The following is a 22,234-nucleotide window of genomic DNA, read 5'->3' as shown; positions in this document are numbered from 1 at the left end:
CTAAATAACTTTATACTAGTTTCAAACTTTTATGCTGCAGTGACTTGGGCTCTGTCCTGAAGCTGCTACTACTACTGTTCTTCTGATCCTCTTCCACCCTGGAAAAGATGGAGGAGTTGAGTGGAGGACAGGAGCAGGACAGGGGACGTCTGACCCACTGTCATGTTTTCTGTCAATTGTAGATTATTGATCTAAGCACATCACAGTTAAGCACACCTCTAATTCTGTAATCAGGTGCTAAGCATGGCCAGCCTATATACATTTGTCTGGCCTGTTTTTTTTTTTTTTATCAGCTGCAAAATACACAAAACACTGATTTAAAGCATAGCTGGCCTTCTTTCTGTTGTCGAGCCTCTGTGAATGTGCTGTGATGTCACTCATCTGAGAAAGACTTCCTGAGTAGCACACACTGATGTATCCTCTGCTAGAAAGCAGCTTCAACAGGTGTTTGGAGCAGCTTCTCTTATCTCCTTTGGTATTTGGCCAAATGGTGGAGGAGAGGAGCTTGACCGGTAGGAAGAAGCAACAACTTTGAGGGTTTCCTGACACCGCCTGGAGATTGGTAGGATGTCAGCGTTTGTCTCTCAGTGATGGAGTTGAAGGTTCAAGTGCCACTGGATGGAGTTTCCATGTTCATCTAGTGGGTTTTCTCCAAGTGTACTGGACTTCTCCCATGGTCTGAAAAATGGCTGCATTAAAAAGGATAAAATGTGGCATACCCTCACTGAGATAAGTGAATTGGCAAAACTGAAGTAGCCGGTCAAAACTTGGGATACAACCAGCTTATCGGAGCATGAGATTCAATCAACCAGACAGGCATTGCACACAGAATAAAACTCAAACAGCATTCAACTGAACAATCAGATTGCAGGGATCACTAGCCAATCAGAGCATAGCATTTATCTACACATCCACAGGACAAGATTGAACAGACCGAATGCTGCGTTCAGTCAAAGCCCAGCATTCAACTAGCCGAACAGAATTCAAGTAGTCCACCAGAATTCAGGAATCAACTAGCTTGTCAGTTGGTAGTTGTTTCAGCTACTGTCCATCTTCCTAATAAACGCCGCTCCATATTAGAGAAACGGTGCACTTTAAAGTGTCACGCTTCATGTGGCTGTCAGTGTAAAGAAAGTTTATGAGAAGACTCTCCTGCTTGTTGTTTGTACACTTGTTCTAGTTCACCATCAGCCTAACCATTTTCACAGCACTTTCGTTCCAAGACAATGCTTTACCAGAGAGTGAAATACATTAATCTGACAGATAAATACAAATAAAGTCATTAACATGTGCCAGTCACAACAGCAAATATAAATTCCTGTTTTTAATAAGCCTCAGTTTATGCTTTTCACAAAAGCTGTTAACATCTAACCAGTGGTGGTTTATAAAGTAAGTATAACTAATATAAACGCAGGCTAAAGTGTCAGCCTTGTATGCTCCATCCTCAGAGTGTTAAGCTTGTGAGACTAGACTGAAGTCACCTAATGGTATGCAGGTACATAGGCACATAAGACTGCATCTGAAAATGAACTACATTTTGGACTGAACCATTACTTTAAACCCTAAACCATCTCATGAACAGGCAACCTGGTTTAAACAGAATAAGTCAGATTACAGGTGAAAACAGTGATCTGAGTTTAATGACTTTATAAACAATTATATAAAACAATTATTTTTAAAAATCCATGCATTCAGTGTAAATTTGATTTGAAATATAGAGGAGATCTATATACAGTGTGTACTGTAACAGCATTTTTGACTTGATCGGGCCATTCACCAGAAATACACTTGGGCTGCATAGAAGATTTTACGTTATTGCCTACATTTATATTTTTATATATATGAAAAAGGGTGGAATTTCATTATCCCCCCCCAAAAAAACAAAAAAATTAAAAACCCTAATTCAAGTCAAATAAGTGCCTCTAGCTATGATCAACCCCTCACACTGTTCTTTTTAATGACATGGTGTAGCTAGTTAGGTGAGGCTTTTTGCTAAACTTACAAATTAACAACTGAATTAACCAATAAGGAGAGACACAAGGAGTCTCTCTACAGGAATACACAAATGGAATAGTTTCCCCATTCCCCGAGTTACATTCTAAATAGCATATTTAGATAAACTGTCAAACAGAAACTGTATGGTTAAATCAATACAACTGACAAAAAAAGCCTGAGTTGATGGGGAAAGGGAACGTCTAGTTCAAAGAAAACAAAACAAAAAAGCCTGAGAAGAAAAAGCCCATTTGATTTACTTTTATACAATAATTTACAGTAGTACAATTTGTGAAAAGGACATTTTCAGATGCTCAAACACAGAATCCAGATTATTTTACAGCTGAGAGAATTAAATAATTCAAGCATGATGGAAAGATAAACAAACAACACATACAGAAAAAGTCGGCAGGGTGGTCACATGAAAACATTGTAAACGAGGTACTTTGGAAGGTGAACCCCAGTCCTTCAGACTGCTTTGAAGAGAGACCCTTTAATCCACTCTTAGCATGATATCAAGACATATGATCCTAGTTTCATCTGTTCACACACTTCTCTTAAATAAGTAAAGAGCTGCAGTACATCACGGATGTGGTACGTCAATGCCAGGATCCAGTGTTGCAGGTGGCGGTGGAACATGAACGCACCGGATTAGAATTTTTTTTATTCATCTTAATAAAAAAAAGGAAAAAAAAGGAGGAAAATAAGGAAAAAAGTAGTCAATTTATAAAAATAATAATAATAAAAAAAAACCCTTACACTGCTGCACCTATGAAATGGTGCAACGAGACTCTTAAATACAAAAATATGCAATCTGTGTTTACTCCCCAGTCTTTCAAAGTCACCCTGGAGAACAGAAGAGGAGAGGAGAGCACAGGGCCTCAAGAAAAGCCCAGTGCGCAGTACAGCGGCCAATAGTCCAATAAGGCATTTCCTGCGTTTGTGTTTTGTCTATGGCTGATTGAGGGCAAGCCAAGCAGCATGCGCTATGTCTTACGACTGCTCCAGACCTGCTCGGGTGTGCTCTTGTGGTCAGAGGAGTACTCAAAGGGCGAACGGTGGCCCAAGGGTGAGCGTGAGTCATAAGGTGACCGCTGGTCTCTAGGAGAACGTGGCCCGCTGCCTGACGCCCGGTGCTCCATTTGCCAGTCTGAGTGGTAGCGATAGTCCCGAGAGGGCTTATGATGGCTGTAGTCAGAGCTGGAGCGATGCTCAGAGTGCGAGCGGTGGTCCGGCTGGGATCGGTGCTCCGAGTGCAGGCGGTCCTTAGAGCTGCTGTCTGACCAATGGTCTCGACTGGAGCGATGATCGTCTAGCTTCCTGTGCTTACTGTCGCCGTAGTACCTATGCACAATCATATGCAAAAAGCAAGCAATACATTTAAACGCTACATGGATATTACAAACTAAAATATACATTCATCTTGCATTTCTACACTAAGGACGAGACATTAGCATTGCTTCTTGCACTGCAACATAACCTGACCAAAATAATTTCCTTTAGAACATGTTAATTTAACAAAGCACCCACAGAAACTCCTTTGAAACTGTGGTCATAAATCTCTCTGCACACGGTTTAGATAATTGTGCGATTGATTTGAGGGCTCATTTGCATAATGCAGACTTCTGAGATATCAGTTTGTGAAGGCCAAAGGCATGATAAACGATGCACCAGGTAGCACTAATACAGATGTAAGGTGACTACGCATTAAACTGTAAAGCAAAAATCACGAGACTCTAGGTGAATTAATCTAAAGCCCTTCAACTGAAACAATACTAGCAAACCTGCAAATACTGCACAACAATATCAGAATTACACCTGTATCAGCAGATATTTGCTTTCAAATCAATATTTGACAATACAGTGCTCCAGAAAAGCACAAATGTTTAGGTGACACTTCCTGGGATAAAATATCTGCATTTTATAATGCAGTTTATAATTCCAGTAGTTCCAGGTGGATCTACTGTATGCTCCTACACTTTTATAAACATTTATGCATCAACATGTGTATTAGTAACAGCAGATAATGTATAAGAACAATATTGGATAAAAGTTTCAGATCACAATTCCCATATCAGTGCATCCTTAGTTAATCTAGTACTCCTCAAATCTGGGGCTCCTGCATTTTCTGACCTGCTGTCCTGGCGATCTCTGTAGTGGTCTCGTTCTCTCTCACGGTGGTCTTTGCCATTGCTGAAGGAGGGGTACGGTCTCTTTCTGCTGTCCGAGCCCTTCCTGTACGAATCGCTGGCCTGGCGCTCTTTGCTCTGCTCATGGCTCCGTGAGGCTGAGTGGTGCCGGTCTGAGCTGTAGCTGTCTCTGCTGCTCTCATCCTGCTGAGAGTCCTTTAACCTCTCAATGTCTAAGAACATGGGACAAGAAAATGGCACAGCTTAAAATATGGCAGTTTTCAAACTCAACAAGGGTTTAATTCTGGACCAGATCAAACCTGGTTTTGGTGCAGTAGGCGCACCATCTCGTGTCTAATTTATTATACTGCTGGGGATCAGCAGACTTAATTAGGCAAAAAACATTTAAAACAATCTTTAAAGTGATGAAATATTAAGGGCAATAAAAGACATACCTGCATGTTTAAAAGATTGCGTATTTACAGTGCTAGTGTTCTGGTCCGCTGTCTGGAAGAGAAGGGGGGGGGGGGTCCCATTGTATTAATGCCATGGTCAAAATAGGTTTTCCTTTACTACTTAATTACAAGCATAAACCGAGCATAAATTAAATTGTGAAATTTTGAATTTCTAATACACCATGTATGCTACCCATACCTGAGCGTTTTCTTGTCTTTTCTTGATTGCATGTTTATACAATTTATGCAGTTTTCTTGCATCAAATTCAGTAAATTTAGAAACAAATATCCAAAGGTTTCTGTGAAAGGAGAGAAAGAAAACATGACAGATTAGCTTTAAGCATAACATCAAGCAAAACTTACAAATTGTAAACATTTCATGGTGCGCCTTAACACAAACTTTTACAGATCTTCTGTAAAAGCAAAAAGGTACATACTTCCTCCACTGTTTAATCTGTTCAGGGTTGGTGTATTCTTTTACACAGTCTGTGATGTGGTCTCCAATTTTGATCAGGCACTGGCGAGTGTGCTCCAGCTGTTCGCGCTCTGAAAGACCTTTCTCAGGACGGTCCAGTTGCTTCAAAGCTGCCTTTACCGGCCGCATGCGCTCCTTACACTGTGAAACACAAAGGATGAAATAATATTATGGTTTCTCAAAATAAACTGATAATACTTTCATGTAGCTAGTAACACCAGGTCCAACACCAACTAATTTTTTTTCCACATTAATTACTTACTACTATGCCCAACAATCCCATTATTGAATACAGCTGTTAAATGTGTGGACTGAAGCAGCAGCTTACAACGTTTAAGAACCAGGAATAGATATGGACAGTGAAATAAGAGAAGGCACTATATTTTTATGCTTATTATTTCTCCTTTGTTTAATGCATGGCATAGACATTACGAAATGCTTCAAATCAGTCACCAGATTGACAGAAGGTCAATATACTCACCACACTGAAAGTCCTCTGGTCAAGCTCCTCAGATTCCTCAGAGACTGGAAGAGTCTCTGCCCCTGCTGTGATGTGGACTGGAGTGTCAGTCTTCTTAGTCTTGTCCCGGACTTCAGCTTTCAGCTCCAGAGTCTGAGGGATAAAAAGAATCATGTATAAAAGACCATTTTTGAGACTACACCTTGGCTTAAAATCCACTGATTTTGCAAAACTGTTGACATGCAAGTCATTCAGAGTTGTTTAAAATGATCTGGCTAACTGTACAGCAACTTGCTGACTGATGTCTTTACAGTAGTCATGACAGGAAGTCTACAACATATAGCCATTTTAATGAATACCCAAAACTGACCAGCGAACCTACAAGTCAGTTTTTAAATACACAAAAAGTGAAAACGGTAAAATTGGGATAAATCTGAAGAGTTTTCTTTCAGGACTAGTTCACCTTAAGACTCCCCACATATACCACTTTGCCACAGAAGGATTATACAAAGTATATTTTAACAGAGCTTTTCTCAAAACTATAGTAAGATAAAACAATTACGTAATCAGGCACTTCATGCAAGTAAGAGAGGCAGCTTTTAGAGGCATTAAACACTTTAGATGTCTGCTTCCCATCTTGTGCACTGAGAATAATTCTCACTAGGCTTTTCTGGAATGAGCACTTCACATTTCAACCAAATCAAATCTGAATTATGTTGTTCAAATCTATGCTGTTCAAATTATGTAATAATGCAGAAATTGTGAAAAATGTATTCCTCTTTAATATGACACGTTTATAGCACTACTACTGCATTCTGTAATAAATGACAATTTCCAGTAAAGTGTTAACCAGTAGTTTGGCTCTCCTCTAACCTTCTCTGTAATAGACTCCTCCACTTTGTGCACTGGCTCCACAGGCTTGGTCTCCTTTTTCTCCTTTGGCTCCTTTTTCTCTTTGCTCTCACGGCCTTCCTCCTTTTTCTCCTTTTTGATCTCTTTCTTTACCTCCTTCTCTTTCATTTCCTTCTCCTCTGGCTCTTTGACATGTGCTTCTGGTTCCAGTTCTTCCTCTTCCTCTACCACTCGATCAGAGGCCCGTCCCTTTCTACCTGGGGCTGGCTTGGGAGGGGGTGCATCCTGTTAGGGGAAAGCAGAAAAGGTGAGAAAGGGGAAATGTACCAATGCTATAACTAACTCCCAACCACATTACATGTTGAGCCTTACCCCTTTCCATTAAATGACAAAACAATAAAAGAAAAGCACTAGATTTAGCCTTACTTATGAGAGAATACTTATAAATATATTTGGTGTTTGTTCAGCTCAGAGTTGATCAATGTTAAGCAAAACTAAGAGACCTGCAAATATCATAGGAGACTGGCTTTGCAAAGGCAATGACCAGCAAGGCTTATACTGTGTCAGCATACCCAACAGCATAAATAAGCACTTATACATAAGAAACTCTGTCCAAGTTAGCTGACATGCATAGCTCTACTGGAGCTTTCTCTTCCTAAAGAAAAAAATAAGGCAGAGATGACAAGACACTAACTTAACCAAAGAAACTGGTGGTGTGTAGGCACAACTGGATATCATATCCAAGAAAAGTAAGCTATACAAACAGCAACACACTCCAAAAACATGCATCAGAAGTTTAAGCCTGTCTAACATCCCAACAAAAAAGCTAAATCGTTGCAGTAGAATTTTTAAGAAGTAAAAACCTTTTCTTCTTTTTCATCTTCATCCTCTGAGCTTTTGTCTGAAGGTGCAGCAGAAGACAGACTGTTGGTCACCTCGTCCACCTTCGGTTTCACAGCTTTGTTCTTCTTCCCTCGTGGCTTCCTCTTTCGTGAATTTGCCTTCAGAGAAAGAAAAAGAAAGAAAGAAAAAAAAAAAAAAAAGTGAAACGTGACAACTCTGATGTCAGACCATAAGGATGGGAAGGAGGAGCGAGACATGTAAAGACAGTACAGCATTAATGTACAGCAATTTTTAAAAAAGATAAAATTTATTTTGCAATTTTAATGAAATTTCTATTGGACCTTTACTGCATTCAATTCACACAAGCTGCCCACTGCTCCCAGTGTGCTCAACCTTGTAACTGCTTGTGGTTATTTATTTATTTTTGTTTAGGAAGTAAAATACTGCACATATTTAATTGATCAGAAAACTGTTTAGTCTCAAGTTTAAGCATTCCACAGCTTATATTAAATGATTAAAGATCATAATGCTGTGAAACCTTACTTGTAGAACTTTCAAATTCAATGCAAATCTGATTGGATATGCCCGGTCACTTGAAGGTTAATTAAGTTTAAATCTGAAAGAAGGGACTAATTTACATTTGCATTGTCTGAAGAAAAGGGTATTTAAAAGGGGAAAACACCCTTAAAAATAATATCAGCCAAAAAAATCTGTGGCTTTAAAATTAAATGATGACCAAGGAAAACAGGGAGAAAAGCCAGTGTAATTATATGGCCACACTTGGCGCATACAAGTATACGCAATATGGTATACTTTGCAAAACATGAACGCCTGAATGTGAGATTGTCAACAAAGACGCTGTTGAGGACATGACTGAGAAGGCAGAGAAAGTGTGACCATCACCGATCAGGCAAACTATTCTACCAGATATTGTCTAGGTCCTTAATCAATGTTTTAGTGTAATAGATTACTCTTACAAATAACCAATAAAAAAAAATACCACGTGTAGAAAACAGTAAGTCCTCATCAGCATCCAAACTGACACTTGTTAGCTCTGCTAAGTCATTAGCTCATCTGAAGAGGCAGACTTTGTTACTCATCCAACATGAAAACCTACCAATGTCCCTCAGCTGTTTTGGAAAAATAAGACATGGATTTCAGGAGGAAGAAAAAAAAAATCTTCCTGTGTGCACTTTCTGCAGCACCACTGCTGTCACCTAAAAGAAAATAAGCCTACAGTCCTACAGTGCTTCCCCCTCCCTTCTCTGCAGTTAACTGGATATTTGTTGAACTCTGATACTGACACTTAAAATATAAAATTACAGTGGTAAAGATAAAGTTTATATTGGATAATTAGAGATTCTCACCATGCCCGTTTGCCTTTGGGCCTCCTTCTTGGCGAGGTCCTTACTGAGCAATTTGATGAGGTAGTCTGCTCGTGTCTGGAGCTGTTTGGCCTGTGGTTTCTTATCAGGGTCATCTGGTAAGAGCTGTTTAGACCAGTTAAAAATTAAAGCTTGTGTTCAGTAATCAAATTCTTAGCAAAAGTCATAGAGAAAAATTAGAAATACTAAAAGTTTAATTTAGAAACTAAGAAATACACATTCCAACGCTCATCTTTCGTAGGCAACCTTGTCATACCTTATGGGTGAGGTTGAGGTCTGGGTCCATCTTAATCATTTCCCAGCTCCCATAGCCATACTCATAAATCCCAATAAGAAGGCTGGAGTCATCCTCTTTACCCCACTCAATGTCAAAATGAGCTGCTTTTGCATGGCAAGGAAGTGTGTACCTGAACAAATAGAATTACATTTAATCTCAGACGGCAAACTCTCTAGTTCACAAAGTGGACTTCAAATGCAGTTTAAAGCCAACAAGGAAGGCATGGTAAGGTGGGTTGGGAGGGAGCTTTGGAGGAAGTGCATCAGGCAAAGTACCTCTTCCTCTCCTCTGGGTCTGCAGGAATGGCCTTGTGCAGTGGTGCCAGTTCTTCCTCATGAGAGATTACTAGCTTAGCATTGACTTGAACCCCTGAGATCCTGAAAGTGGGTCCTTTCACCTTGCCTCGTCTGCCTCCTAAATACACAAGACAAAATCATTGAGTACCTCCATCAAAATCCATTTTTATTGTATGCAAGAACTCACAGCTTAAGATAAATGTGTACCAAATGGGAAATACTACTGTAACATTACACAACATATGAAGTGAAGTATACAAGGTACTTGCCTGAGGTCTTCTCTGGTCCACAGGGGTTTTCCCTCAGGGTTTTTAGGCAGCCATTGTGCACAGTATCTGCCAATCGCCTCAAGTCATGCTCTGATTTATCCACCAGCTCAGCGTCCCGGGCAATAGCATCCAGTCTGTTAGATACAATGTGAGATCAAGGAAATTGGCCCGCATGGAAAAGAAATTCAGACAAAACAATTCTGCTAAAAATGCCAGCACTTACCTTTCCAAAGGACCACCAAACTTCTTATAGCTCTTGATGAATCTATTTACACAAGAAAAAGATTCCGTCAGGCATGCAGCAGAAGAAGAAAAACGCCTTAACTAATCAGCTCAAGGAAGCATTTTCTAATAGCATGTTCATAAAAATTCAGAATATAGAAGCTCATTTATATTTTGGTGACTTAAAGTAAGTGGCAATTACCTCCGTATTTCAGCATCACTGAAGCCCTTAATATTCTCTCGTGGAATAGTTCGAGGTCTACCTCGCTTCTTAGGACGCTTTCTGTCTGATGCAGAGTCACTGTCTGAGCCAGAGTATCTTCTGTTCCGACTTCGTCTGCCCTCATTACCATTAAAGCTTATCTATAAGTATGACCAAAATACAATACTCAGCATCTTATATCATTGGGCTTTGCATGTCAGTATACAATAGTGAAAACTGTTAGCTATTCAAAATATCTTTATAACAGTGGGCAAGCACTTGAATCAGCAACACATTATACCTTTCCTATTTGAAATCAGTACTGCTTTAGATAGCTCAACTTGCTGAATTACACAGTTCTGCAAAATACAAGATCACTTTCAAACACTAAATGCTTGTACCACATTCACTAAAGCTGTAGTATGTGACTACCCACTAACCTGTTTGGCACAGTTCCTCATGCGGGGAAGCAGGTAAATCTCCGCCAACTCTTTCTGCCTCTCTTCCTCCTCCATCCTCCGCCGCTGCTCTTCTGGGATGATATTGTCCCAGTTCTTCTGGTTGCTATCTGGGTCCATGTCAATCTCCTCCTCCTCCATCATAGAGAAGTTTGCCACCTGGTGGGAGGAATAGGAACTGATTAGTGAAAAGTACCAGGAAACATGCACCACACATCATCTCAGTCTCAGGATATTTGAGAGGAAACCAAGTCTGTTACAACAGGTATCAGTCCAGTCATAAAGGTTTTGGATATCTTCATAGCTCAATCCAAGTCCACTAAAAATAACACTTAGAAATACGCAAAAAATATTCATAATACCCCACACAAAAGCTCAAATGTAAAAAAATGCAAAAAAAATGAGTCAATGTCCTAGATGGAAAGCTGGCAGCCACATACCTTGAACTGAGAGAGAAGTTCTTCTCCTACAGTGGATGGGCCAGGATCATTTTCCCTGGTTTCTGCTCTCTTCAGAATTTCATCAATATCCATTTCCTGCAGCATCAAAGTAAACACTAACATCATTTCTGAGTTGGCATAAGAATCTGATCCAACAATGGTAACATTTTCATATTATTTAATACACACACATATACATTATATATATATATATACATACATACATACATACATACACACACACACACACACACACACACACACACACACACACACACACACACACACACACAAATAACAGAAGCACTGTGCAAAGAGTAGGTGGTGACATAACACACCTGAGGCTCTTGCTCTTCCCCTTCTGGCTCCTTAAAGAGTTCTTCAGCACCAAACTTCAGAATAGCAGACAGCTCTTCCTTGTTGAAAGGGGTTGAACTACTTATAAAAGCCAGAGAGACATGACCATTAAAATCTAAAAGATAATGTTGCAACATTAAGTTCCATTCAGTCAGAAATTGTTGAAATTTACATCTCTGCAGGTGTGAGGTTTTGTATAGATACCTGGAGGGAGCAGCACCAGTATGGAGGACGGTCTTTCCTGTGGTGTCCATTCTCTGAATTACAAGGTGGTCCAGCACCATCTTCTTCTTGGCTCTCTCAATGATATCTTCCTCCACAGAACCCTTGGTCACCAGACGATAGATGTTTACCTAAAACAAACAAAGAACAGTATTAAAAGATGATTGAAAACATACAGGTAAATTTTAATTATTTTTAAAAGGTAGTCCTTTAAAAAGGAGCACTTCACTCAAAATTGCCAACAACAAATGGTAGCAGGGACTGATCTGTGTTATGCAAAATGACATGATTTGTATAACAGGGCTATCAATCTTATTCTGTGCTGCATTATTATACAAATTCATAAATCTGAATTTCACCCTGTACTACATTATTCATTGTTTCCCCATGGTGAAATTCTGGAATAAGCATTCCCCTAAATAAATTTAAAGATAAAACTATAAATCAATTTATTGTTTACCTGTCGTTTCTGCCCAATCCTGTGAGCTCTGGCCTGCGCCTGCAGGTCATTCTGGGGATTCCAGTCAGAGTCAAAGATAACCACGGTATCTGCAGATGCAAGGTTAATACCCAGACCACCCGCTCGCGTGGACAAAAGGAAACAAAAATCCTGAAAAGTCAAATATTCATGTCATTAAGCTCCTCAGTCTGTGTTACACAAATATTTTTGCTTCTAGAAGACTGTAGTACATGTAGGAATATATATATATATTTCAAATTTCACACACACAAAAGCAGGAAGTTTCCACACTTACTTCAGAGCCTTCTGCGTTGAAATGATCTAAGGCCTGCTTCCTCATCTCGCCCTTAATGGAACCATCCAATCTCTGCACAGGCAAAACAATTTTACCAGTCTAACCTACAAAGCTTTTTCCACTGACCAACCTTTATGCTAAAACGCCAAAGGCAAGAGCTAGAGCAAAAATGCCTCTACCTGAAACAGGAACTGGCGGCTCTTCAGGTACTCAGCCAGGATGTCCAGCATCCGGACCATCTGGGAAAAGATGAGCACACGGTGGCCACGTTCTTTCAACCGCACCAGCAGCTTGTCCAGCAGGACCAGCTTCCCACTACTGCGTATCAAGTGCTGTGGATGAGGTAAATAGATTGAACCAGCAGTCAGTCACCCGCCTCACCTTTCTATACGTCCGCTTCAGTGATTAGTCAATAAGGCAGCAATTTATCCAGCAATTCAACTTGTAACTTGCAGAGTATGACAGAACACTTTAAACAGACAAGTCAGATCATCTTAACAGTATTTTTGAAAGACTGTACATTGCAGCTCTCACATAAATCTCACAGCACTGATGGCAATTTATTCCTTAATCTTAATAAGCTACAATCTGCACCATTCCTACCTGCAAGGCCTCTGCTCTGTTGTAGAATTCATTGTCCTCAGGCGGTTTGATGAGGTAGCAGTGGTTACAGCACTTCTTCAGCTCCATCATGATATTGAGGAACCCTGATGTGCTCCCTTTCATGCCTTTACTCAGGGCCTTGTAGTTTCTTGTCAGGATCCACCTATGAAAGCATGTGAAATGCAGTGTTTTCAATACAAAGACAATCTTGAAAATGTCCAACTGCTCTTCATACACAGTGACCTGTACATAGAAATATTAAATAGATACAATATCTCCATTTGGAAAACTTATGATCTATGCAACTCAAGCCTTTAAATGAATGATGCCAGTCTGCTTACTTGTAGTACTGTTTCTGCATGGCACTCATCTCAACCCTGAGGATCTGCTCCACCTTGGCAGGCAGTGACTTCTCCACATCCTTCTTGACCCTGCGCAGCAGGAAGGGCTCCAGCTCCTTGTGCAGGCTGGTGTAGCCAGAGTCTCTTCCCTTACCATGCTCTTCCTCAAACAACTCCCATGAGTGAAACCTGAAAAGCAACACCCAAAAGTAAATGACGTGAACTTTTAGCTTGTTATCTCAAAGAAAAACAATAACACAAATTACAATTCACTGGTTGGGCCTGGGACAAAATTCATTTTGCAACTATATTATGAGGAAAGTCAAAACAAAAACAAATATAAAAAGTACACAACCCAATCCAAAATATATCAAAAACAACATTAATGAAGTGGGGTCATACTTCTCTGGCATGATGAAATGAAGAAGAGACCACAGCTCTTTAAGAGAGTTCTGAAGAGGTGTTCCTGTGATTAGGAGCCGGTGGTTGGATCTAAAGTCTATCATGGTCTTATACAGAAGTGAATCGTCATTCTTCAGCCTGTGCGCTTCGTCGACGCCAATGAAAGCCCAGCTCACATTCCCCAGAAAAGACTGAACAGAAGAGCATGTAGCAGCCACTTGAAATTTTTAGCTTCTACAAAATTTGTTATTTACTCACAGATATGTGGATGAATTGACAATTTAGAGTCAAAAGACTGACAAGCTAATACAAGAAGAAGTTGCATAATAGCTTCCCTGCTTTCATCATTTCAGCTTATATTACTCAGAACACAAGAGGAAACAAAAACTAAAAAGGCATAATGTAAAGTCAGAAACCAACACTGTCAAATGAAAGTGGACAAAGACAGGAGAATGAGAACTGAATGAGCATTTTAGCCCAGCACAAACCTTATCTTTTAGGAGGATTTCATATGTAGTGAGTAGAATATTGAACTTTAGTCGCTTGTTCTGTGGATGCATCCATTCATGAGTTCGGATCTAAATATAAACAGAAAACGTATTTAATTTAAAATGCTTCACGATAACAACAAAGCAGCAATAAGACAGAACACTTGATATTTCCTTGTGATAACTGATGTGGCAGCATGACTGGAGGAAAAAAAAAAAAGATTACAGAAACACCTGTGACCAACAGATTGGCTAGAGCTATCAAGGCACACTCAAGTCTGTCATTTTAAAAATGTTAATTCTCAGAGTAGAATTGACTTCATTAAGAATACTTAATATTACCCCCCACCCCCAAGTACACTATTAAGAAGGATGCAACTAGATAACATTTCCATTAGTAAGAAAACAAAGGGCAGATCATGTATAATTTGCCAATACTTACAGACTGATTGCATAAGAATTAAGAAATTGTATATTCTTTGTGGTTTCATACCATGGTCCTACTGTTGATATCCCCCAGGTAGACAACAACATTCATCTGTGGAGCCCAGAGGTTTATCTCTCTGTGCCAAGAGGTAAGGGTGGACAAGGGCACTACCAGAAGGAAAGGTCCATAGAGCTGATGCTCGTGAAACAAGTAGTTGAGAAAAGAGATGGTCTGAATGGTCTTCCCCAGGCCCATCTCATCTGCTAGAATACAACTGTTTCCCCTAGAGAAACAAGATATGGTAAATATGATTCAAACATTGTAAAAAAGACAATCAAAAAACACGCAACGATGATCAGTGATACATTCATTGGTCAACCTGTCTACAACTCTGGAGAAGTGGATTGAAAGTCATTCTTTTCAAAGTAAGCTTGTGAAAAGTAAGGTTTCACAAATGAAAGGAACGCTCTATTTACGGATTAAACAAAGTGCACATAATCATGTCTTATAGAAACTGTACCTAACACATCACCACACAATTCATAACATCTTAAATTTACAGAAACACAGACTAGCATATTAACAGCAACTACATGAAGACAGCAACAAAACACAATTGCACTACACATGAAGAAACAATTTGATATAAAGTATTCTTTACAGATAAGAACTAAAAAGTGTAACAACATACTTGCACCACGAATGGGCCATCCAATTCAAGCCGTCCAGCTGGTAGTCCCTAAGCTCAAGTCCATCTCCGCCAATATAATGAGGCTGTTTCTTCATAGGCATAAACCGTGGCCTCTGCTTTAAAACCTGAACAAGAGCATGCATTCCTTCACTGCATGAAGCCATTAAAAGAGAAAGCAGTACACATGGATTTATTAAACTTTCATCAGGGCTGCTTTAAGAGCATGCAGCCCCTGCATGCCTGTTACCTTGCAGTCTCTGGAGGGAACCGTTTTGGACTGGTTCCGGCTCATGTAGTCATCTATGCACTTCTGGAACTTCCTAGCAATAAGTGCCCCATCTTCCCAGCTGCATTCCGAGTAAGGCAGCCCTTGCCATTTGCACAAATAGTCTGGGTAGCCTGCTGCCGACTTCTGATTTGAATGACCTGGCAAAATTGAAAGCAACATCAGCATTAACCAAACTGTAATCAAACAACTTGCAATTATTAAATGCGAGTGAAGATCAAGTATCCCTTTACCAATAATTCTCTCCACGAGTTGATACTGTGAATGCAAGTCATCCATGAGTTCCTGTTGGCAGTTAAGGTATTCCACATCTTCAGGAGAAGCTGTTTTGAGCCTGCAAGGATGATGGAAAGAGTGGAGTCATTGTCTACTGTGGCTTTGGCCCACACTGGCATTGGTATTATACAAGAAATTGAATTAGCAGTACTGATGCACAGAAACTTAGTTAAGAGAAATGTGTCATTGGCTGGGTACTTGTTTTAAAGAACTCAAAACCAACACTGCCATCAGTGTTAGAACCTTGGTCAACAAATGAACAACTCTGGTCAAGGGGCATGTGCTTAAATTTATTAATGCAAACCATTACCTGATATGGCCACATCTGAAAAAGTACATTTTATTAACACCATCTACTTTGGTGTATGATGGTGTACTTTGGTCAGATGGGGCAGTATCTTATAGCTTAGAGCCCATGAAACGAGTCATAACTGAAGGCTTACCACTTCTTTTTCTCCTGCTCCTTCTTTTTGAAATTGTCCAGTTTTTTCATGCCCCTCACATTTTGGAGCTTAAGAGTCTCCTCAGTCTCCCACGTATTGTGAATGTGCGACCATCCCTTCCATTTGATCAGGTACTGCACATCTCCTGGCTGCTTGTTTGGGTTGAAGTTGGCATTGGGGTCCCCATCAGCTTCAACAGCATAAACTGTGGTGGTGGCTCCAGTGGCTATATGCAACAAACAGCAATACACCATGCGCATTTATGTGCAATCAAGAGACTACATATGAAGACGGCCTCCTCAAGCAAAGATTGTGATTGGTTAGAAGAACAGAAAATAGGCCCAAATCAATGGCGATAAATATATTTGGAATTCTAATTACATGATCTTTGGTTAGCATACATACAAGACCATTTTCACAAAATTCAACAAAACATTTACCTCCTTTCCGTCCTATTCTCATGGCCATCACTCTCTCCAGGGTCTCAAATTCGTCCTCCTCAGGTGGGGGCACATCCTCCCCACAGACTTCCACCAAATCGTCTGAGTCTGTCTTCAGCTCTTCATCCTCTTTGTAGCTCACATTGACTGTGGCCTGCCGACGAGGACCTGCCAGAGCCTTCTTATAGTCATCCTCATCTTCTGATGAAGAGCCAGAGGGTTTCTTTTTTGGAGTCTTGCTCTTTTTGCCATTTCTGGCAGTGGCCCTGAAGAGCAAGACAGGTAAATTAGAAAGAGTAGCCTCTGCTAAGCGACAAAGAAAACAGAATAGCACTTCTCATGGAAGAACATTACACAACGATTTGCTAACACAAGTGATAAATGCTTTCAGACACCATATAATATTAGCTCTCTAGAGGGGGCCAGCTCAATAACAGAGCTTGTGAGTGGTGCAGAGAAGCAGGAGTAAGGAGCAGCTTTTTAGAAAGAAAGTGTCCGTGATCATTCTTGCTACAGTATTCTCTCTCTTGCTCTAATATTAGAGATGAGCATTCTAACTGATTTTTAAAGTACCTGTAAGATGGGGGTGTCCAAAGTCCAGCCCCAGAGCCTGCATGCAGATTATAACTAGCCTCTCTCTTCTGTTTAAGACAGCATACAAAGTGGCACTGCCATTTTTCCTTTCACCGGATGGTGGCAATAATACTGGAAAATTACACCACAATGCACTGCCTTGAGGTAGTGAAGTTAGCTAAATTTCAAGAGCATTTTCTTTGACTCGACCAGCAGCTTAATTTATAGAATGACAAAATCAAGACAACAACCATAAGCAAAGACTTCATACGGAGAACAGGCGATTTTGGTGCGATGGAAAATTGAATACTTTTCAACAGACATGAATCAGAGCATGGATGTTACAACTATTTAGGGGAGGGAAGAAAAACTACAGCAACTGCTAGCTACCTGGAAGTAGCAGCACCAACTTATCATAGCAAATTCAGCAATTTAGTACATATCAACCTTTTTTCATCAGTGATTGAACTAGTTTTTCATTTAATAAAAATCATAAATGACACCATTCACAAAGTGAAGAGCTAAGTGTTATGTTCTTGCTAAACACATGCAAAAGAAATATAAACACAACATAAGAATGAATAATATGGAGCAATGCAGAGAGTAGGCGAGGAATAGAAAACAAAAACAGAGAAGAGGGGGAACAAGGTAATTACAGAACAGTTCAAGCTGGGAGCGGGAACTGCTGCCACTCCGCTTCACTCTCATAGGCTGCACAATATACATTAACTTTAGAAGATCAGGCAAAATGCCTTACTTGTTAGGTGGTTTTCTGCTTTTAACTTTGTGGCTGGGCTCATAGTCTGAAACAGACTCTTCACTGTTCTCTTCCTCAGCTGAAGAATCAGATGAGTCGCTCCCTGAACCAGACCCAGAGCCAGACCCTGAATCGGAGTCTGAGGACCTGTATTACATACATAAGGAAAAACATTTAAGAACAAAACAGAAAATCAGTATCCTGATATCACTGACCTGCAGAGTTTGCCTCGATGCCTAAGTGACAGAACTCACCCTTTACTCTTTTTCTTCCTTGATGAGTCATCGTCCGAGTCATCACTGCTGGAGGACTCCTTTGGGGCAGAACATAAAGGCAACAAGTGAAATCCAAAGTAATTTATTAATCCATGAACAAGAAGAAAGCTTAAGACCAATTTTCTGGAGTTGCCACCTTTTTTATTTCAATATACTTTAGTAGTTCTTGTGGTGGATGAAGTCTATAATGAGCTTATATATATATATATATATATATATATATATATATATATATATAAAATAAAAATTCAGATCACTGCTAAAATGCTTTTTGAATGATTACCTCATCGGAGTCACTGTTTGAGGAGCTCTGTTGCCGTTGCTGCTGCTGGAGCTGCTGTTTCCTGAGCATGGCTGACCTCTGCACTGCCAGGATACTTGGGTTAGACTTCCAAAACTGAAAGAGAGTGAAAACACAGAAATTAAGAAATCAGAATTAAATCACGGATTTCCAGACACAAATTAACCAGAATGCAGAACTACATCATGTAAATGACATCACTGTAATTGGGGACTACTAGCATAGGAATTTCACTCTTCACTCACACAAAAAGCTTGACATTAGCCATATTAGTCTTTTAGGCAGATATGTAAAGTCTTACTTCTGACGTATCAATCTTGGCAGGGTTGCTGCCCTGATCATTCTTCCCCTTGGATTTCTCAGACTCAGAGTCAGATTGGCTGCCTGAGTCTGAGCCACTTCCTGAGTCGCTGCTCCCTGACTGGCTACTGCTGGAGCTACTGCTGCTGGAGCTGGAGCCGGAGCCAGAACCTGATCCAGACCCAGATCCAGACTCATCATCAGAGTTACTGAGAAAAAAAATTGTTTAGTGTTAATGGTTAGACAGGGTTGTATTTTTACTTGGCTGCTATTCTGTTTCACTTTCATTTCAGACATTCATTGAAACAAGTTTGTGTTATTGTAATTTGGTCTTAAAACAACTGGGTTGTCATAAAATAATCAAAGAAATAGAATAAGAATTTGTTTGCAGCTTTATAGCTAAAGTCAGTGCTAAACCACCAAAAACAAAGTAACCTCTGTTATTAACAACCAGTTAAAGAAATCTTCAAGATACATATGTAACAACATTCATAGGTTTGCATTTGGTTGAGCTTGAACATCCAAACCCTTCAAGAACAGAAGTGCAACATTTTAAAAATGCTATGAAAGTGACTAAAATTCGCATACAGAGCTACATGAAATCCAATTAAACAGGACTAACAGTGCACTGCATTTGACGCATGTAGCTGTTTAGAGTCCATTAAGTAATAACAATATTCTCCATACTCTGAGAAAAAGGCATATTGTGATGCAATTTATTACAAATACCACTATACTGCCCACCCCCAATATTAGACTTAAGAAACAAACCAAACTGCAGAGCCAAAAACCTTATCTTGACAATTTTAAGAAGACTGTTTCTTAAGACCAGTTGTAGAGCACCCATCCGCACTACTAAGCAGCGCTTTTACCAGGTAAGTCATTGGGAGTGCCTCTGGACCAAACACGTCAAATTTGCACAATATGGAGATTACACTCTTCAATCATTCAAAGTCACAGCACTACTTTGCATGCTGTGAAATGTACATTAATTTGCTGTACTGACCATTTATAATTGCAAGCAAATGTTGTCCTTACCTGGACTCTCCACTACTGTTGCTCACACTTTCGTCTTCACTGCGGCCATCCATGACTGTGGCTCAAATGCTTGGGCCTTTACAACAAGAATGTTTGCTGCTATGTTTATGTTCTTAAATATCCCAACCCTCCAGCCTTGAACAGTGAAGTTCACCTGAATAGGACAAAACGCGATGGTTAGAATATTTAAACCACACACAAAAAAAAACTTAAAATTTAACAACCCTAGCAAGGTTATCCTTTATGTAACAGAAATAGCCCTTCTTGACCCAGTCGACTTATGATGAAAATTAAGGCCTAAAATGTACTGATGCTTCAAGTCGTATCAAAGTTTGTCATCAAAACGTGAACCGCCACAGGCAAAGCAAAACACATTAAAATGCAGTCTAAACGTTTAATGTACAGAAAATCAGAGTGTGAGGTAAAATACATAAAGCACTCTCGTCTTGTCACTTTTAGATTTGCTTTTTAGCTCTGCGTCCTCTTAACAGTACGCGCTCCATTCAGGACAAACCAGGTTTTCTAAATGAATGAACTCTCGTATTAAGACATAACGTTTAAATGTTAAGATAATTCGTGAGACCTTCACATTAAATTCACATTAAATCAGCTCTTGCTTTAATTCTCATAGGTTTTTCGCATATGATGAAATAACACAAGCAGTTAGGGACCAGATGATGTGAAATGTGCCAAGAGTTCTTTGGATGCCGTCTGGGCCTTCTCTTAGGCCTGAGTGGTGTGAATCTCGAGTTCAGGCGGTCTCTCCTGGACAATGACCCCGGGCAGAGCGCTTTCAACAGCGGCTACACAACACCGGGGACTCGCGTGCTGAGCGCCACCAACAAAGAGGCGAGGCGCACTCCGACAAAGGTGCGCTAATAAAGCGCAAACAGAGAAAACAAAAAAGGTTCTACATTAAAAAGAAAGTCAAAGTGTTCCCCCAAAACAGCAACCTGATATTTTCCGCGGCACATTTCAAACACGGCTCTGAATCGCTACCTTAGCCACCGAGCTACGTTAGCCGAGTTAACCTAGCTGTTTAGCATGCTAGCGAGTTAGCACAATTACGCTAACTGTTTCTGTCCGGCAGCGAGAGCAGCGTGTTAGCTATTTGGCTAACGCAACGTTTTACCCAATCTATGCAAAACACGGGGCGGGTATTTAGTATTTAGTGAAAACGGTACGCAAATAACTTAACACCATAAGCACGTTTTACTAAAGCTACCATTCACTACAGGTTCACGTTTTACGCTTAAAATGTGAGACTAGTTTACACCTATATTTATTTAGCCGTCTGGCTAGCTAGCTAACAGCGCAGGCTAGGCTAACTGCCAGACCAAAACCTTTAGAGTTCTGATAGCTGGCTTTTCTGACGTTAGCTCGTCCTATCTGCATTTCTAACAGAGTGAGAAAAGTTTACAGAGCGGTTTGAGGAGCCGTGTTTCTCACAGTACTTTAATGCGCGGCGTGTGGTTGGATGACCTCCCCAAGCTGATCGCTAATTCCCGCACTGCATCATCTTTGGCCGGGATCTGCGCCGCTTAGCGCTTGTTTTCATCGCTCGTATACTTCCCAAAATAATGAGCCACAATAGCGTGTTATTCGCCGGCTTCCGACCTTCGACCGCCGGGCTAACGAGCGAAGCCCTCCTCCGTTATTTCTAAGGCTAAAATCTCCCGAGGTCGGATGTTCGTTTCGTAGTGTGTTACCTGCCTGGCTCCAGTCCGCTGCCAGGTCCCGCTCTCCCACCGTCCCCCTTTTTTTCTTATTTCAGTCGGCTAGCTAACGTTAGCAGCTAGCCGCAGCCAGCTAGCTCGCTCTCAGTTGAGAGCAGCCTCTCAAAAACAGTCCAACTTCACACTCAGCTAAGTTCTCGTGTTTGGTTCTCCTTTAGACTCCCGTGTCCCAACTCAGAAACGTCGCCGTTTGAAATCTGAAGTACTTGCTGGTGTTCCCCGAGCAGAAGTAAAGGGAAAAGGCAGCAGGCATTTCAGCCGCGGGTCCCACAACAGCCGGCCTCCGCCATGACGCCGTCGAGCTCTATCACCCTCTCACACAGCGCTCAGTGTAGATGGAAACCCCGGGCAGTGACGTAACGATGCTGCTTAGGCACCGTAGTAAGTGTTTCACTATTATAAAACAATGAGCTAAATGGTTATTTCAACTAAATATACGTCGTGTTTGTCATGTAATGTTAATTACCAGTAATATGGTGCAGCCAAGAAGCGTTTAGGGTAAAAGCTGCCTTGACGGCCTTTTCACTTTATTGACTTTAATAAAACGCGTCCAAAACTACACACTACACACTACAGCACTACACACTACAGTACAGCGGTGTTCTGTTTTCACACACTATGTAGTGTGGTAGTATGTATTTTGGACGCAGCCTATACAGTGATCCCAAACATATTTGAACACCATTTAACCCTTAGAAAACGTTAATGAAGTTATTTAGGTGACTTCATAAAACCTTTAACAAGGTGATATTTGTGTCAGACACTAAA

At 40.5% G+C, this 22,234-nt stretch overlaps 1 protein-coding gene across 5 annotated transcripts; it reads right to left on the bottom strand.

The window, feature by feature from the left end:
• Nucleotides 1-1,618: 1,618 nt before the first annotated feature.
• Nucleotides 1,619-21,797, bottom strand: chd1 (chromodomain helicase DNA binding protein 1). 5 transcript variants are annotated; one of them, XM_037547487.1, is made up of 37 exons: nt 21,440-21,796; nt 19,731-19,884; nt 18,694-18,901; nt 18,375-18,488; nt 18,071-18,129; nt 17,817-17,963; nt 16,487-16,752; nt 16,047-16,272; nt 15,561-15,661; nt 15,289-15,467; nt 15,042-15,166; nt 14,417-14,633; nt 13,924-14,013; nt 13,436-13,626; nt 13,034-13,222; nt 12,693-12,855; nt 12,269-12,421; nt 12,090-12,161; nt 11,795-11,944; nt 11,317-11,465; nt 11,094-11,193; nt 10,756-10,851; nt 10,298-10,474; nt 9,858-10,018; nt 9,657-9,698; nt 9,434-9,567; nt 9,144-9,282; nt 8,848-8,998; nt 8,574-8,696; nt 7,227-7,364; nt 6,385-6,648; nt 5,533-5,664; nt 5,014-5,192; nt 4,776-4,875; nt 4,577-4,628; nt 4,126-4,354; nt 1,619-3,336 (listed from the first exon to the last, which is right to left on the bottom strand). In XM_037547487.1, the coding sequence occupies exons 2-37, from the start codon at nt 19,781-19,783 to the stop codon at nt 2,979-2,981; spliced, it is 5,427 nt and encodes a 1,808-aa protein (XP_037403384.1). In that variant the 5' UTR covers nt 19,784-19,884; nt 21,440-21,796; the 3' UTR covers nt 1,619-2,978. The 5 variants fall into 5 exon arrangements, with proteins under 5 accessions (XP_037403384.1, XP_037403383.1, XP_037403380.1 ...); XM_037547486.1 differs by having other exon boundaries at nt 11,094-11,190; nt 15,289-15,661; nt 21,440-21,797; XM_037547483.1 differs by having other exon boundaries at nt 15,289-15,661.
• Between the last annotated feature and the right edge of the window lie 437 nt (nt 21,798-22,234).

This window comes from Pygocentrus nattereri, chromosome 18, assembly GCF_015220715.1.
Source record: "Pygocentrus nattereri isolate fPygNat1 chromosome 18, fPygNat1.pri, whole genome shotgun sequence".
Taxonomy (NCBI): domain Eukaryota; kingdom Metazoa; phylum Chordata; class Actinopteri; order Characiformes; family Serrasalmidae; genus Pygocentrus; species Pygocentrus nattereri.
Note: the sequence above shows the minus strand (reverse complement) of the source record. Positions and strands in the feature narration are given on the sequence as shown.

Bases quoted from the DNA above. Each gene is read 5' to 3' on its own strand.
- chd1 (XM_037547483.1), bottom strand. From the start codon at position 19,783: ATGGATGGCCGCAGTGAAGACGAAAGTGTGAGCAACAGTAGTGGAGAG. The intron at 14,634-15,041 runs GTATGTTGTTAC...TTGTTTCTCTAG, and splicing joins ATGGCCCATTCGTGGTGCAA to GGGAAACAGTTGTATTCTAG. The intron at 11,466-11,794 runs GTAAACAATAAA...TGTTTGTTTTAG, and splicing joins GGATTGGGCAGAAACGACAG to GTAAACATCTATCGTCTGGT.